General features: G+C 40.1%; 1 protein-coding gene across 7 annotated transcripts in view; it reads right to left on the reverse strand.

The window, feature by feature from the left end:
• Positions 1-18877, reverse strand: part of PIEZO2 (piezo type mechanosensitive ion channel component 2) — a 500507-nt gene that overhangs the window by 91003 nt on the left and 390627 nt on the right. For 6 of the 7 annotated variants that reach the window (XM_054694215.1, XM_054694221.1, XM_054694214.1 and 3 more), the window contains 7 exons: positions 15571-15785; positions 12966-13126; positions 4371-4547; positions 3947-4072; positions 2324-2524; positions 1568-1772; positions 1370-1471 (listed from right to left, as the gene is read on the reverse strand). In XM_054694215.1, the coding sequence (XP_054550190.1) occupies positions 1370-1471; positions 1568-1772; positions 2324-2524; positions 3947-4072; positions 4371-4547; positions 12966-13126; positions 15571-15785 (1187 nt within the window). Of the gene's footprint in view, positions 1-1369; positions 1472-1567; positions 1773-2323; positions 2525-3946; positions 4073-4370; positions 4548-12965; positions 13127-15570; positions 15786-16139; positions 16173-18877 lie in introns of all 7 variants that reach the window. The other variant, XM_054694219.1, reaches the window with a different exon arrangement.

Here is an 18877-nt window from a genome sequence, read left to right on the forward strand (position 1 = left end):
GTATCGCCAGTTCTTCTTTGACTCCAGTGTGGGGGCCCAGTCCCATCTTCCCCACTATAGGGGATGCCTGGGGACCACTTAACATTCCAGGCTCAAGGTGGAGAGTCCCGGATTTTGTCTGCACTTGGGTGAATGCTGACCTGGTGCTAATGTCTACTCTTCCTGACTTAGATGATAATATTTATTTGCATTTATCTCTAACTATAGTATTTTTAATAGCCTTTATATTTTCAGGGACATTTTAGGTTTGCTGCAAAATTAAGCCAAAAGCATAAGGAATCCCCACATTCCCTGCTCCCACACATGTCCTGTCCCCATGATCAACATACTGCACTAGAATGATACATTTGTTACAATTAATGAACTTACATTAACATGACATTATCATGCAAATTCCATACTTAAATTAAGATTCACTCTTGGTATTTGATATTCTGTGGGTTTGGCAAATGCATAATGACATATACCATCATTATAGCATCACATAATCATCATATAATCATACAATTTCACTACTCTAAAATTCCTCTGTACTCTATCCACCAGAGTTTGAAGAGGTCCTTCATATTCTGGCATGTGGTGAATGTAGATATATCTGTTTATCTTCTCATCTAGCTTTGCATTTGTAGCCAAAGACTCTTCAGAGCATACAACACAGCAAAGACACCAAGAGGAGGGATGGATTCATGGGGGTAGGAGAGTTGACTGCTAGAGCTGTGTTTGTGGTTGGCTGCCCAGGACAGGCCCTCACACCAAGCTGGGCAGGCTTCCTCCAGTCCCATGCTTCTTTGCGGGTCTTTAACCTGAATGTGCTCCGACATAAAGTCACTCTGGTTTTCCATTGCACCCAGCACGCCCTATCAACTTAGGTGGGGTAGCTCCAAGCACTGGATCAGCAGACTGCCCAGGTGGTGGGGGGAGAGGGGACAAGGACCACAGCTCTGTTCAGGACCATCTGCAGTGTGGGCAGCATCTTCTTGACTAACACAGTCATGTCTTTGGCACATAGGCTTCGTCTGTGGTGGCAGCCAGAAGCAACCATTTCACAAAATAGAAAGCAAGATGGGTATGTACAGGTGTTTGTGTGTATGTGGACAGGCAGGGGTGGGGTGGATGGTGGGTATGAGTGTTGAAAGGAGAAATTAGGAAAATGAATATTTTCCAATGTTTCCAATGTTTATTAATTTTGCAAATGTAATAGGGCAAGTAGAACCCCTGTATGATGGGTGATGTGAATGCATAGAGACAAGCCTTTACATGATCCTAACGTGCAGTGGAGGAAGCAAAGGCACTAATGCATACGGCACAGAAAGCTAAGCAGATGTAGAACCAAACAGTGCTCTGTGGTCCTCGGGGTGGCAGCACTTACAGACGAGAAACACGGGGTTGGGTCGCACGATGAAGTCGGGGAAGTACAGCCACTTGATGATATTGTCGTTGAAGCTGGCGCTCTTGAATCTCCATGGGTAGTCTGCGGGGTGAGAAGTGGCGAAGCATAAAATCAGTACACTTTTTTACTGCCCTTTGCCCTTGTGCAGCCTGCAAGAGCTGCAGAAGGGACACTCACCTTTGCAAGGGGCTGGAGGGATGCCTATGCAGACGAAGTACTGGAAGGTGATGATGCACGCCAGGAAGCAGCAGTACTTGGGCCAGACCTCTGCAATGGCTTTTCTTCTGCGTCGATACAAGACAGCAATCAGCCAGCAGGCGTGGATCATGGCATAGAAGTCCATCCGCTGACCGATTACATTAATTGACATTAGGAAACAGGTCTGTGTAAAGATGAAAAAAGGCAACATATCGGGTTTACAGGGAAGAGGAGTAGAGTCACTGCCAGTCTGGTGGACGTTGAAGAGCCCTACCTTCCTGATGTGTTCTGTCCTGGGGTCTTTTAGCATAAAGATGGAAATATTGTACAAATTACATCCTAGGGAAAAAATGACTATGTACTGTTTATCAGAACCACTTCACATCGAATGACAACTATGAGCTCTTCATGAAACATCACTGTCTCAAATCTGTTCTATTATCACTCTGGCTAGAGGTCACACTCTCAGAATGCACAACACAGAAAGAGATTCATATAAAAACTCCATTCTTACTAAGAAGTCAAATGAAAAATGACATCTATCATGAAAAATGACACCCAGCATCTGTAAGACTACAGAGACACAGAGCGGCTAAGTTCACTGCTGTGGAGCAGGAACACAGCACTTGGTCTTGGAAAACATTCGGCCTGGTCAGGATACCCTTCAGCAGAAACACTTCCTGCTGATCGGAGGAGCCAGGGATAACAGAAACATGCAAGGAAGCTTCAACTCACCTCCAGACCAAACTTGTAGAAGAAGTAATTTATGAAGTATTTGGCACAATTAATAATTCCATCATCTAGATGGAGTCTTGTAATGTCATGAAAGATGGTTTTCGACACAGGGGCTGTGAGGTTGTTTCGCCCTCTATAGTATTCCTGGTGGCGGTAAATCGTGACCTCAAAGGCCAGAATGGCCAGCATCAGGAGATTATTCTACAAAGTACAAGAACAAAAATACAAAAATAGCGTGTGAAGCCAAATGCTTTAGGATGTGGATCCCTATTATAAATCATCTTATTCCACTATTGATGTCTAAAAGGACAAGATTTTGTAAGATTCCCAACTCTATAAAATACAGTCTTGAGTTCAACATTCTTTTTCCTTGTTTTATGGTAAAAGAAGGGAGTTATCTCCGTTATGCTAATGAGGCTGATTTCTAAGATGATAGGATGTAGAATCTTGAGGAAAGACTGGGAAAGCTCACTCCTGTTTCTGAAAAAGCACACAGCCTAGGCCAGGCACTGGCAGTTATTGGAGAATGTCCAATCTTATTTGCAACTTGAAGCCCCAAACACTTCTGTGCTCTAGGACACTCTGGGGAACAGACTGAGCTGGAGAGGTGGGATACCAGTTAGAGGGGAAATTTTTGAACACTTCTGAAATCCAGCTGGAAAGCACAGTAGATGGATAAGTGTCCTAAAGACAATTTAAAAAGTGATAATATGCATTGTATGGGGAATATAAAAATAAAATTAAAAAAATAAAACGTGATAATAAGATAGTTAACATTTATGGAACTCTATGTGCCAGACACTATTCTAATTATTTTCAAATATCAGTTTATTTGTATAGTAATTCTTGTCATTTGTACCATTATAAGTGATATCTGCCATATGAGAAAAAATAAAACTTAGAAAACTACATACATAGTCAAAGAAAAGTGGTGTAGTACTTTAAAATGGTACATTTAAAAATAATAGGTGTTGTGTATAAGTGTTTTATTTTTAAAGTATATTATCAGCTTATATTATTAAGATTACTCATATCATCCACCAAAGTAAAGTGTGAAAAATCTGAAGTATATTGCTTTCATTATCTTTGTTACAACTATTTGCAACCAAAGTTCCTTTTTCAGAGACATGCTTTTTATATGATTACCACTAAGTGTGATACATGTTGTTTATTATTAAAATTTGCAGAGAAATAGATTTTGGACTGTAAAACTTTCTTATAATACCATACCTATTTCTCAGACATAATGACTATTTACCGTTTGATAATTTTACTTAATATTTATTTGCATCTAAAAGAGAACATACTATACATACGTTTTGAAATTTCCTTTTTTTGAAACTTCACAATGTATTTTGGACATCTTTAATGTCTGACATCAGTCTAATTCAGATTTTGGAGTGGTTCTAGACTGTTGCAGTGACTGTGTTTGTCACACTTTAGTCATATCAAACCACTTAATTTCTTCTCAGCAATGCTGATTTTAATATTTAGTCATTTGTTTTGAAGTTGGCCCCAAATGCCATGTGGGAAGATGAGGTGATTATGAAAAGTGGTATAAGTTTTTCAGGTGAAAGAATCCAGAAAATAACCACAGAGGAACAAACTGCACAAAGCCTTTACCCTCAGGTAGACTAGCAGAGGGGACGACTTCCTCAGGCCGACCCACTCCGTTGGATCAATCGGACCGCTGTAGAGTAGAGACATGTTCACTTGGTGGAGGGGTATATTCGTTTGGTTTTCACTTGGCTGGAAAGGAGAGAAAAAGGAGTAAAGATGGATCCAAAGATTAGGAGGTTCAGATTACTCCTGCAGCTTGAAGCAGAGGGCTTAAGGGTAAAGGGAAGGAGAGATCAATTTCAAGGGGGAAATCAGCACCAGAAAGACCTGGGCACAGCACACTGGCCGAGGCTACATCCAACCTGGCTAAAGTGAATTAAAGGCCAGACAGGATCAGACAGAATGTGCCTAGAGATGTTGGACCCCTGATATCTGCTTCCCTTCCCTTCAGGCCAGTCAAGGAGATTCCACCATCTTTGAGGCTCACCTGGGGACAGTTAACAGAAAAGTTCTCGGGCTTAATGGTTTGCAGCTGGTACAACATTTTGCAGACGATGATCACACAAGTCCAGACAGTGCAGACACTGGAAGCCAGACGGCGTAACTTGGCATATGGCAGAGCGAAAGCCCAAGAAATCAAAAACACATAGTTGAACAGGGACACCTGAAAACATAAAATCAGAAATGGGGACAAAAGTTTGTAACATGGCACAACATCCATAAAATGTAACTTGATTCATTCAGGTCAGTGCACTTCAGTAAAAGTTGATCGTGGCTCTAGCAAGCGTGGGACATTTCCTTGGGGAGGGGGACACTGAGATATAGGTCTTAGATGGCAGATGATGCCAATATAACATGGCACACGGCAAACTGCAGATGTGAACAGGCTTCTGTAAGAATAGCCAGAGGGGTCCTTGGCTCATTCTGGGGCTTCAGGAAGAATTTCCTAGAAGAGATGACACTTGAGTTGAGCCTTGAAGATGCACAAAATGAGCTAAGATGAGATAAGGAGTGCAGTCCAGGTAATGTGCAAGTAAAGCCCAAGGGATGTGCAAGCAAAGGCAGGAAGAATGAAGTAGCATGATGGGAGCAAGCACAGAGAAAACTGACACATCTGCAGTTAAAAACAGCGATTTGCAACAGTAAGTCAGTCTGGGGGCACACATCTGGGAGCCACAGTTTTTGTTTATTTATTTTTCAAAATTTAATTCTCCATTCAACAAAACAGTGTCTACCTCTACCAGCAGACAAGTCGAGGCGGATGAAAGGAATGGGCAGAGGTCAGTTTGATAGTGGTGAATGATGCTAGAATTTTGGTCATGCATGCAGGGTGGTGTATACATTTACTGAGTCACTGAACTATACTAATGAAATTTATGTGGTTTTGTAAACCAATGGGAACTACATTTTGGAGGAAGCTTTTAAAACCATGCTATGACACAGAAAAATATTGTAGAAAAGAGCCACCAAGGGGCTCTAGACTGGGAATCTCTTTTTAAATTTTATTTTGTAATTAAAGTTATTATTGGTGTTGTTGATAATGAAGTACCATTGTTTTACATCTTCATTAATTTTGGACAGTATAGGGTATCTCCTCTCAGGTGTTGTCACCATAGCATTCCCACCACCAAAGCACCCATAGTCCTGCACCATAGTCCAACATGCTTCCCTTCCCTAGTCCTCCATACTTGTTCCTACTCCTACCCTCCTGAGTGCCTCAGATCAATTTTATTATTAATTAATTAAAATTTTTTCTTACATCGTTGTAGTCCCCATAGCTCTCCACCACTGTATCACCAGTGAACCATAACCATATTCCCCTGTGTTCATCCCTCTCCTATTTTGCACCCCTTCCCTCTCCTTTGCTGTGTGCCTCAGTTCTACAGTCAGCTGCTAGTTTTGAGTTTTTCTTGACCTTTTGTTTGGCTTCTCTATATGCCATATACAAGTGAGCCCATCTGGTATTTATCTTTTTCCTTCTGACTAATTTCATCTAGTATAATCTCCTCCAGCTCCATCCATGTTGCTGAAAATGGCATGCATTTGTCTTTTTTGGTCACTGAGTCCTTTTGATCCATTTGTCTGTTTTGGGACATTTGAGTTGTTTCCAAATCTTGGCTATTGTAAATAGAGCTGCAATAAACATAAGCATGTAGGTTTCCTTTCAAATTAGTGTCCTTTGGGTAGATTCCTAGGAGTGGAATCTCTGGATTATATGGTAGATTCATTTTTAGTGTTCTGAGGAAACGCCACCATTTTCCATCAGGTGCCTTGATCAAATTTTAGGACAGTTTGTACTATATTTAGATAAACCCTAACCGAAGAATGTAGAATATATGTAAGGGATTAGGCCTAAGGTCAAAGACTATCACCCAGCCCTGTGCAGCAGCTTGGGAGAACAGTGACAAGGGTTCAAACTAGGACAGGGGGCAGGAATAGGGAAGAATCATGGATTTGAGATGGGAAGCAAAATTAGCAGGATATGATGATAGATTGATTTGGACTAAGTAGAGAGTAAAAATTTTTTCCCAGGTTTCTGATGGTGGGAGTCAGAACTCCCAGAGAATAACAGTACTAGTTTTGAGCCAGGAAATGCAAAGGGTGAGGGGTAGGATTGATGAGGTGGGAGGCTGTAAAGAGGGAAAAACAGTAACTTCAACTTGGTTTTAGGCTGTTTGAGAGTTTGCTGATCAGGTGAGATATCCACTTATTTCTAACAGTTCTACAATTAATAGTTCATTGATGATATGAAGCATCACTATCTTATTCATTCAGCCATAGAAAACACTCATTGATTCTGAATATTGTTGAAATATTTGAATGTTATTAATGAACATGTACCAAGTACTAAGCACTGTTCACTACAAGAAGTATGGTTGCCTGTTTGGCTTACAAATTCATAGAAGAAATGTGGGGACTCCAGAGCGGTATTCAATTCTGCCATTTGCTATCTGCTACTTTTTCACTTAACTGTATGTTAAGAATTAGTCTTCTCTGAGAATTAAATGCTAAAATAGGGTAGCTAGAAATGCCTCACAGGGCCTCCCTGGTGGCCTAGGTGTTAAGTCTCAGCACTATTGTTGTTGTGGCCTGAGTTCAATCTGTTGGTATAATGTGAAAAGGAATTGATGTAGAGGTTGTGAGTTCAGTTTCAGAGATATTTAGTTGAAGGTAACTTAGGGATATGCAGGAGCGAGGGTCATGTCCAGCTATCAACGGGAAATGCAAGTCTGAAGTTCAAAGAGAGTTGAAGATTGATAATTCACTGCATGTGGACAGAAGCTGAACCCCAGGAACTCATGAGATCATCCATAAGAGTCTCTAGAGTCAGAGAAGGTACCTGCATGTATAAGCTCAAGTAAACTTAGGAGAGAAGATGATGTGAAGAGGAAGAGCCCATGGGGAGACAGAAAGGAATGGCCAGACTCATGGGAAGGGACAGGAAAGTACATGAATATGGAAAATAAAAGAGGGGAGAGTTTCATGGAGAAGCAGAAAATTATCATTATATATGCTTTCAGAGATAAATAAAATAAGTACAGAAAAATCTCTGTGAGTATATTTTTGGTTTTTATTATTCTTTCAAATAGGAAAGAAGTGTGACACTTCATTCAGTGCAAACATATCTGATGATGGTCTCAATTCCCTGATGATAGCAATCTTGTGGAATGGATGTTAAAAAAAAATAAAAATACTTGGATTCCAGTATCTTCTGAATAAGAATTTCTAGCAAATAACTGGAAATCCAAGTATGTAACAAGTGTCCAGGTGACTCTTTTTTATTAGGGAACTTGGGGAAGCAATTTTATGCCCAATGCCTTCCTAACAGCTTTATACAAATTGATATTTTATCTGAATGTAAATTTGTAAGACATAACGCCATCACTTGAAAATGGTCTTTAAGAATGTTGTGTGGCTAGTCCTGTGCTTTCCCAGCTTTGGCCTCCCTCACTCAGACTCAACTATCAACGATCACCTCTATGATGCAAACCCTGCATAAGACCCTCCTGCCTGTGCACCCAAAGTTTCCCAAGGACACTTCTAACTCAGAAGGTAATGTGACTTGCTTTTTTTACTATTGATTTAATAATTGTTTACATCATTATTTGTGTTTTAGAGGTATAGGGCCTCTCCCTTCAGGTGTTGTTATTGGTGGGAAGTATGGAGGTTTCACAAAATATTAAAGATTGGCTCTACCATGTGACCTAGAAATTCCACATTTAAATATCTACCCAAAGAATTAAAAAAAAAATACTCAGAAGGAAACATGGTCTCTCCCATGTTAATTGCAGCACTATTTACAATAGCCAAACTACAGAAGGAACCTAAGTGCACAAATACAGATGCATGAATCAGGAAGATGTGGCATATGTGCACAATGGAATACTAGTCCGCTCTCAAAAAAAGATGAAGTCTTGCCATTTGTGGCAACATGAATGGAACTGGAGGCAATTAAGCAAAGTAAGTCATGAGAAAGACAAATACCAGATGGTGTTACTTTAATCTGGAATTTAGAGATACCAAACAGGTATCAGGTAAAGTCAAGTTAAAAACAAACCCAACAAAGTTGATTACATATAGAACTGTGTCCGCCGGGAGCAGGCGGTGGGAGGAAGGCAGAAGGGGAAGAGTGAGAACCAATGGGGGCAGTAACACAAAGGACTATGGATGTGACTTTTGCTTTTATTTATCAGTCACTACCACCAACTGAGCTGTGACAAGAAGTATGTCTCACTCACATTTTGGCACCTTTTGCGCCAGCATCTAGCTCAGGATAAATATTTAATTTATTGGAATTCAAAACAAATCAATATTAAAGGCTAAATTAATGCTTAGTGAGAGTTTAAGTAGTAACAATAATGAAACATCAACCTAGGACAAATCTCAAGGTTGCAAAGTCCTTGTACTTAAGTCCTTCCATCAGGCCCTAAATATTTTCAAGTTCCTTACAAGTGGCCAGGTTCTCTGAGAGGAGTTGAGAAACAAATAACTCAAGGAAAAAACAACTCCATCTCACAGAGTTCTCTAGGGAACTTTTGAAATTAGAAACATAGTTTTATGTAACAGGGAAAAGAGAATGCTGTATTTTAAATCTAGGACCTTCCAAAGAGGTATGGCTCTGAGTAAGAGATGCTAATATAAGAGAATGGTTTCTGCAATAAATTCTTTCCCTTTGGCCTCTTCCTCTTCAGGGACCCAGGACAGTAAGCTTGGAAAGGTTTAGTATTTGTGGAGAGAAAGGAGGTCCTTTGCAGATGGTCTGGGATCAGGACGGCATAAATCCAAAGCATGTGGCCATATCTCTTGAAGATTTAACTGAGAATGTTAACTTTGTTCTTATTTTTTCTCAATAACTGAACACCAATATTTGAGAAAGGATTATTTTGTATCAATCAAAATTAATAAGCTATAAATGACATATATATATATGTGTGTATATATATAAACATATATATATATATATATATATATATATATATATATATATATATATATATATGCTGATGGGCTTCTCCTGCTGCAGAAACCCCTACAGGTATAAATCAGTACTTCAGAGGTACAATTTCTTGTGAGAAAGGAAGCAGCAGCTAAAAATGGAGATGCTTCTGCCTGGGTAAGAGATCAGAATTTGATTCTTTTCTACAGCTGAGCAATTTTAATGAATAAAGTGAGATTTTGCTTGCTACTTCAGGTAGTTTTCTGTTACCTAGGAATGATCATATCTTTTGCAATCAGGGACATGGAGTGAAGTTTCCCCATAGAATACATTTTAAAGGGGGTAGTACAGATCTGAAATAAAGCTATTTTTGTGATTATACCTCACATGTTCTGATTGCTCAGTTCTCCAGTAACATTAATAAGAATCAGAATGGCCTATATTGAAAAAAAAAACAGAAACAACAAATGTTGGTGAGGGTGTGAAGAAAAAGGAATCTTTGCACACTGTTGGTGGTAATGTAGACTGGTCTGGTGCCTATGGAAAACAGTATGGAGGTCTCTCAAAATATTGAAAATAGTTCTACCTTATGATCTAGCAATTCTACTCCTAGGAATCTACCCAACTGATACAAAAACACTAACATAAAGGTATAATACACTCCTATGTTCATTATGGCAATATTTACCATAGTGAAGCTATGGAGACAGCTTGAGGACCCCAAAACTGATGAATGCATCAAGAAGGTGTGGTACATATACACAGTGGAATGCTACTCAGCTATAAGAAAAAATAAACTCTTGCCATTTGTGAAAACGAGGATGGAACTAGAGGTGATTATAAGTGAAATAAGTCAGACAGAGAAAGGCAAATGGTGGATAATTTTACTCTTATGCGGAAAATTGAGAAACTGAACAAAGGAACAGAAAATACTAATACAGAATCAAACCTTGATGGGCCTCCCCGGTGGCCAAGGGGTTAAGTCTCAGCACTATCATGGCTATGAACTGAGTATAATCCCTGGCCAGGGAGCTAACCCACACATGGCTCAGCAGAGCCCTCCTGTCTCACCCACTGCTCCACTTAGCATCTATTTCAGTAGATCCACCTGTTCTACTTCCTACTCTGTCTCTGGTGAATCCTCTCACCCCCATACCTCTGGCCTACACCTCAGTTCTTCTATGCAAAAAAAAAAAAAGAAAGAAAAAGAATAGGGCCTCCCCTGGTTGAGTGGTTGAGTGCTGGGCTGCGAAGCTTCCCGCAGCCTCTGCAGTGCCGGTTCGATCCCTGGCCTCCAGCAAGGGTCGCACATGGCATGCAGACCTTTCCTGCTGCACCCGCTGCTCCCCTCAGCAATGTATTTTGTTGGTCTGCCTGTTCTGCTCCCTGATCTGGCTCTGGTGAATTCTCTCACCCTCCCTCACTTCTGACTGTACCCAATGCTTATATAAATAAATAAATAAATCTTTAAAAAATAAATAACCCTTGAAATATTACTGCAGATATGAGACTGCTAGAGTGTTGTAACAAAGGGTGGGGGACCCAATGGCTTAGGCTAAAGGGCTAGAAGTGTTTTGGTAGTGGGGGTGGTGTGGTGACATAACTTTGAGGATGTGTAAACCTATCTCCTTAAATCACATACAGTACTGTAAACCAATGTCACCTCCATAAAGAAAAAAATAAAAATAAATTAATGAAGTGAAACCAAGAAGATAGGACTCCAGATCAAGAAAACCTGAGAAGGGAGGACTACAAAGACTCGACTTTGATTATACATCACCTTCCAGAATATGCTATAATTTCTTGTTCACTTATCTGTCTGCATAGGTAGAGTATAAGACTTTTCTTGCAAGAATTATATTCTCTAACCTTGGTGCATAATTGGTGAGGAACAACTAAGTAAATGTATAATAAAATGTCATTTTCATTTACTGAAAAAAAAAAAGAAACCTCCCATGTGGATGGAATGATATAAAATGAAACTCAGGCTGTACACATGGATGTTAAACCATCTCACAGCAATGGGATTCTGGCAGAAACTAGCAGCAAAAAGAGTGGAATTTCTCTGATTCATATGTCTCTGATGTGCTTTAAGTTATACTTGAGAGAGGCAGAACTAGGGATGAAAATTCTGGAAATTTGTACAATGTGTAGATCACAGAGAAGGCAATGAGTATATGGCACTCATTATAGGCTATTTTTCTGATGGTGTATCCAGGTAATAGATCATGATCATTCATGTTCTTGGTAATCTATTAACAGGACATTCTTAAGACTGATTAAGGATGGTCTTTAAAATATATATATGTCTGCCTTTTGCTTAGGATTGGCAAGAAAGTAATATTTAACCCTCTCTTCTTCTGCACTCTCTAGGATGGATTTCAGATAATTGATTTTCTATACTCTCATCACACTGATTTCTCTTTTATCTAATACTCAATTCCATGATTAAATTGATGTAATGTGTTCTCACAGCTCTGAAACACAACTTCCTATGCCACCAGAAGTCATCAGATAAGTCATTTCAGAAATGACCTTCATTCATTTCTAGCCAAATTCTTTCTTTTACTTTTTTTCATTGTTCTTTAACATTCTGCCCCTCAAATTCTATCTGAATCAGTAAATTCACCTATACAGTTAAAATGCTTAAACTTTTGTCCTCAATTAATATACATATTAGACTAAATTTTAACCAAATTCTAATTATTGTGTAGACTTGGTGACTTAGCTATGGACCCTATGTTATCTTCTGTTACAAATCTCAGAGGGAGGAGGATTTCTATCATGTTTCTGGTTGGCAATGGTCATTTATGGATTCCAGATCATTTGTATAAAATGGGAGATTGCTCAGGTTTAGAATGGAGAGATCAAATTAAGGTTTATCCCTTAGCCAACTTGTGAGGCATTGTAGGTTTATAGTATTGTAGTTGTAATGCTGTATTATTATTATTTACCTTTATGAAAATTATAAAGTATTTCCCCAAATTAATTTTTAGAGGGGAAAGACTCTTTGATTTGCTACCAATTCCAAAACAGTCCAGAAATCTTAAAAGTGTGTAATAATTATTTGTTGAGTAAATTGAAAGAAATAAAATCTTTCTACAGTTAATTTTTCCATGTCAAATAATTTTTGGTTGAGTTATGACTCTCCCTTTTATCGATAAGAAAATAGAAGCACAATTACAATGTTGAAGACAATATGTCTTGTCTCAAGAAAGTCAATAATAAACATGGTGAGCCCTACTAAAGATTTTATTAAATTATAGAACCCAAGTTTACTCCTTAGTAATATAAACTGTGAAATTATAGTTTTGCTCAAAGAGAAAACAGGAGATAGTTTCACATGTGAAGGAGAAAAGCAGGTTCTCATACATTTCAACTAAAGACCAGGTGACATAAATGACCTTAGAATTATGACCAGGTCAATGAGGAGCTAAGCCAGGAAGCAACGCCTCTCCTGCTATCTCACTCCTCAGGACAGCTGTCCTTTGGTTTTCTGTATGTCAGTGTCTGCACCTATCTTAGAGCCTTCCTGTCCTAATGTGGCAATTAAACTTTAAAAAAAATCATGGAGTGTTGAAAAAGGAAAATGATGACCTATTGTGATTCTATTTTTTTCTGATGATTCAACAAACGTTCACTTGCCTCTTTCACGGAAACCCAGATAATGTACGATGAAACAATTTTGATGATGTGTAACTCTAAAATCCACCACATGAACACCTGCAGCTTGTGAAAATACTCCAGGAATTTTAAGAAGAGCACAGTGAGGCGGTCAATCACCAGGTGCCATTTGTTCCTTAAATCTGCAAAACAGTAAATTCACCCAACAGGATAAATGGGATTTTTTTTTTTGCATTATTACTTAAAGTATTTCTTGTGGGCCTCCCCTGGTGGCGCAGCGTTTGAGCGCTGGGCTGCAAAGCTGCCCACAGCCTCTGCAGTGCCGGTTCAATTCCCGGCCACTGTCGAGGGTCCCACATGGCACGCAGACATCTCCTGCCGTGCCCGCTGCTCCCCTCAGCAGTGTACTTCAGTCTTTCTGCCTGTTCTGCTCCCCGCTCTGGCTCTGGTGACTTCTCTCACCCTCCCACGCTTCTGACTGTACCCAGTGCTTGTATAAATAAATCTTTAAAAAAAAAAAAAGAATTTCTTGTGACTTACAGATTGGAACAAGAAGCTGCAAAATAATAACATTAGGTAAATTATAAGGATACTAAAATTTGGAGGAAGTTGGTCTAGAGTCCAGGTCACATGACTGAGACATCATATATTGGGACTCTGAGATCAAAGGTTCTTTTTCTATTCTCTTTAAAGTAATGTAAAGACAAATTTTGATCTCATTTAAGTTTGAGCTATATAATTCCCTATTTTATAAGAGTAGTAATAAGTAACCTGAGCTCCTTATAAATGACATTTTTCTTACCCAAACTGTATTTTCAAAGTACCAGTCTTCCAGGAATAGATAAAACTGGCCTCCGCTGGGAGGAGCGAGTGGGCATTGCATAGCCTTAGGCAGAGAGAGACTGCACTTCCTGCTCTCAGCTGAGAATGAACACCAGCCTCTGTGGCTGGCTCAATCTAATTGCAAAGTTTTGATCGAATTAGTCATTTTTGTTATTCTGCTTTGTGCTAGGGATCAATATTGGCAGACCTGGGTCTGTTTCAATCTGAAAGGAAGATGCTGGTTAATCTGGATGAAAGTCACACAGGACTTTTTTGTGGAATTCCCACAGCAGCTCATGAGGCCCAGCAGATGACAAGACCTCAGAGTCTCTTTAAGTAGCTTCTTTCCATGGCACAGGTGGTTGTAACAGGGTAATACTTGGTGCTGGAAGCTTAACTAAGATTCTAGTAATTGTGAAAACATTTGTTTACTAAGAGAATCAGGTCAACATGAATATTTGTTGACAGTCATATTTGTTTGTCAGTCATAACTGAGCAAATTTAGAGGTGGAGAAGGCAGTTGGCTGAGGGGGTGAGAGGACAAGGTGCAGTTCAGTTATTTTGTGAGACAGTATTGATAAAGCTCAAACCCGTCTTAAAACAGTTTCACAAAATTCTAGTCCTGAGTGTCTACTGTCTCAGCATTTGCTCTCGCCTTGCATGGAGGAATGCACATAGTTCAGATATGGAAAGAGTGTTTCTGGGCCTTCCCTAAGGATTTCTGAGCTGAGTACATGGAAGGAATGGGCTTGGGGCAGCTTGGCTTTGGGAGGGATCTTCCACCCCCAAGCTGACTATTATTCTCAACATTGCCCCAGCAGACACAAAGGCAGCCCCAGGACATGGTTTTGCTCTCTGGTTCCCCCAAAACATTCTGGGACCTAATTCAGTGTGCTCCACCTTACATGCTGTCACATAACATGCTACGACCACTGTGGTCATCCAGGTCTCATCATGTTTTATTAAAAAATGATTTCATGGGCCTCCCCGGTGGCACAGTGGGTTAAGCACAGTGCTGTGAAGCTGTCCGCGGCCTCTGCAGCATGGGTTCAATTCCTGGCCAGCCAGAGAGAAACCTACACGGCGAGGCAGACTTCTCCTGTCTTGCCCGCTGCTCCCATCAGCAGTGTATTTCGGTCCGTCTGCCTGTTCTGCTCCCTGCTCTGTCTCTGGTGAATCTTCCCACCTTCCTGCACATCTGGCCTGTACTCCAGCTTTTGTATAAATAAATAAATCTTTAAAAAAAATGATTTCAAGTCTAGGAAGGGAAATGGGAATGAGGAACCTGAAGAATAAAAAGGAGAAATTCTAAAATAGCAATGAGAGCACGAACATCTCTAGGAGCTGACTGGAAGTGATAATTACCCGACTGCTTGGTCCTCCTCCTGTTCCCATGTCTGGAGGGTGAGGAAAGAACTAGAAATAGTCTTAGTAATCAGTGTCCTGGGAAAGTCTCAGAATAGTTTCCTCAAGGATGCGTTTGGAAAGACCATCTCTAACACGCTCAGAAATGCTGTACAACTCCTGTTTCTGCCTCTGAGAGGATGTGTCTGCTCAGAAAGAGTGAACAGTCTCTCTGGTTCTGGCTGAGATCACAACTGGCACATTAATAGTTGATAACCAGCTGCTTGCCTTCTTCTAAGTCAGAATTAAAATGAAATTATTGCATCAGAAATATGATAACTATAGCAACCAAACAATCTACACTACAATTTTTACTTTCCTGGCTGGGTCAAATATATATTGAGTTTTGTTCATTCAGCCACCCAGCATTTCTGAGCAGTAACGGGTACGGGCCGATTACCTGATGGCTCGTCCTCCTCTTCCTCCTCCTCTTCTTCCTCGTCCCCCTCCTCCTCCTCACTGTCTTTCTCAAGCTCCTCCTTCTCTGTTTCTTCAGAGCACCCCTCGGGTTTCTCCTCTGCAGGTTCAGCCAGCCTCTTCTCCTCCAGCTTCTCCAGGCTGGTGGTCAGATTGATCATGGCAAGGTCTGGGAGGCTTCCTTCAGGGTGGGCCAGTCTGTGGGCAGAGAACAGCCGTGTCAGAGGAGGAGAGGGCGCCAAGAGAGACCAAGTGGGGCAAGTAAAAGGAGGATAAATAGGAATGAAAATTGGTGCATGTGCACAGGCCTTGCAATGTGGGGATGTTCGTGTCTGGTCACATTTTTTTTTTTAAACTCTTTCTAAAAACAAACTGTAAACTCAGGTTTTGTTAGCTTTTCTGATTCGGTTCTAACGATTAGTCGGTAATGAGAGCTATCAACACCTAAACTTGACATTTTTCCCAGAGGAGAAAATGGTCAGAGTTTAGGATGTAGAAGCATGAAACAGCATCATGTAGAGCAGCATTTCATGGCTTCACAGGGGGACTTACTCATTTTGGTGGATTGGTAATTTTTTCTTGATGCTGCTCAAAGTAATTGAAATAGAAAGAAAAAAAGGAGATGAGAACAGAGGAATTATAAGGAATGTCAGAGACCACACATCATGCTACATATCATCCATTATTGCATTCCTGTATGCAGGCTGCAGTAACTCCTAATGGCAAATGCATTCCAGGAGGGCATCAACAGCGAGCTTTTGCTAGGAACCTCTGCTTGGCGACTGATTGTGGAGTGGACAGGACTGAGGGTTGTCAGGGAGAGAATGGACAGATCGCTGAGGCAAATCATGTCATGCTTTTTTAGTAACGCAGCAAACCATCCCACAAGAACAAAGTCATTCACATTTTAAATAGCTTTAAAAAAAATTGTAAATAATGTTTAATTCCAGTCAACCTTTGCATAGACCCACCCCACTCTGCCATCAACTAAAGCATATGCAGTGGAAGTTAAATGCTTTTAGAAGTCCTGGCCATTGGGGTAACCCACTGTGCAGCGGTCATGAGGAGATGGTGTGAGAGCCAAATGAGGGATAGGGACACAGCTCCACTGGTCTGGAGAGCGCCGGGGCACTACCGCTGATCTCATAGTGGAAAATCACAAGCATGACCTTTCTCTTGCATTTAAAAAAAAAACATGTCTTTTTATTTGTATTCAAATGAATGTCTGAAGGAAACTTCATGGCATAAAAAGGTCTTAAGAAAAGGTCTACCTGAAATGCTGGTAGTTAGTTCCCTTTTGTGATAATCAATACATTCTAGTCTGATGGTGACAGGAATGACAAGTAATAATACTGTTCTATCTATATCACTGGGCTCAGAAGAGATTATTTAATCTTTCTGGAATGTACTTTATTTTCTATAAACTCAGGAAGTTTGGCTGGATAAGTTCTAAGCTACCTTGTAACTCTGACTTTTATGTGAATCACACCTATGATGGTGGGTAACCATAGCAACAGATCTACATTTTCCTTGGACTTTTAGGAAGGTTATCACTCAAAAATATTATCTTTTAACCGGGTGCCAAGCAAGTATGTTACAAAGTACAGAAATGAATTGTTAATTTAATGAATAAAGAACATTCTGGGATGGGTCACTATCGGAAGAATTTATGGAGACACACTACTTTCTTATTTCATAAACTAGTCAATTTACACCACCCCACCCCCCACACAGTTCACCACTTTTTTATATATATATTTTTAAAGATATTTATTTATTTATTTATTTATGCATAGAAAAGCTGGGGTTTAGGCCAGAGGTGTGGCGGCTGAGAGGATTCATCAGAGACAGCGGGAAAGAGAACAGGCAGACTGATTGAAATACACTGCTGAAGGGAGTAGCGGGTGAGACAAGAGAGGCTGCTATGCCATGTGGGTAGCTCCCTGGCTGGGGATCGAACTCATGCTGCAGTGGCTGGTGATAGCTTCTTAATGCTGAGACTTTAGCCCCTGCACTACCAAAGAGGTCCCAAGTTCACCACTCTTGTAACTATAATACCATCTCTTTTACACCAGTGCTGCACAGCAAATCTCACACTATGTATTTGTTACCCTTGCTTTGTCAGGACACTACATATTAAATAGCATTGAATGGAAAAATAAGTAATATTTCTGTGTTTTTGTCAGCATTAGCGGGGATGGCATTTTCCATGTAAGAAGATACTTTTAATTATGGCAAGGAATTTGGTAGTTTTTAGTGTAGAAATATGACCATTTGATTGCATTTGAACATCTGCATTGACACTGCCATGACTTGATACTGATAAGGAAAAACTTTCCAATAACTAGTGTTATTTATGGAGCAAAATGCACAGAGGTGAAGCTGTCTCTGCATAACAAAAAGTCCACAAGCAACGCGGGACCCAAAACACCAGACCACAGGCAGGCCACATGAAAGGGTTACCGAATGAAGGACCAAAGGAAAACACTGGCGTAAACCCTATGGAAGAATGTCCAGAGGAAACTTGTAATAGTCCAGAAGCAATCTTGGGTAACATGGAGATGGTGAGACGAGAGAAGAAAATTTCTGAGTCCTAGGCTGCTCTTTGCTCTTTTGCCCCTGACCTAATTCTTGGGAGAAAGCCAAGCGTCTAACACCAGAGCCTCTGGAACAGTCAACCTCACAAGCCTATTTATCACAGAGGCCAAACAAATATCTGAGAGTGTGTTAACTGAGAAATTTCAGTGAGTTGTGCCTTGTATTACACATTCAGGAAAATATGTGTACAATAAATGATGCATATAGATGAAAATATTTTACATGCATGATTGGCATTTACCATTTAAAAGAAACATCTGTATGAATTCTTTCACTTTTCCATGTTTATCATAGCACTTTTTTTGAGGCAACAAGAGCAATGTTAAAAGCACACTCTTTGGAATCAGAAAAATTTGGGTTTAAACCTCAGGTAGACAACATGTTTAGTTAGGTGTCTTGGCAAAACTCCTTCCCCTGTCTCAGGTGATTTGTAAAATGGAATCACATTGCCTACTGGGAAATTTAAGACGATTTCTATTAAATGCTTAGCACGGTGCTTATTACACAGGAGTGTTTATAAAGTAAGGAATCAGCTGCTAATGGGAGATTTTTATTTCCTGAATTTTGAAATCTGTATTATACATTCATGCAACAAAGAGATAGAGTTAGAAACATGCCTTTGCAAGGAACTGTATGAGACCAGTACTAGGGCAGGTACTCATTTGGACTGTAATTTTGTCACCAGCACATTC

This window comes from Talpa occidentalis, unplaced genomic scaffold (assembly GCF_014898055.3).
Source record: "Talpa occidentalis isolate TD23 unplaced genomic scaffold, MPIMG_talOcc4v2.1 talOcc4.13, whole genome shotgun sequence".
NCBI classification, from domain to species: Eukaryota; Metazoa; Chordata; class Mammalia; order Eulipotyphla; family Talpidae; genus Talpa; species Talpa occidentalis.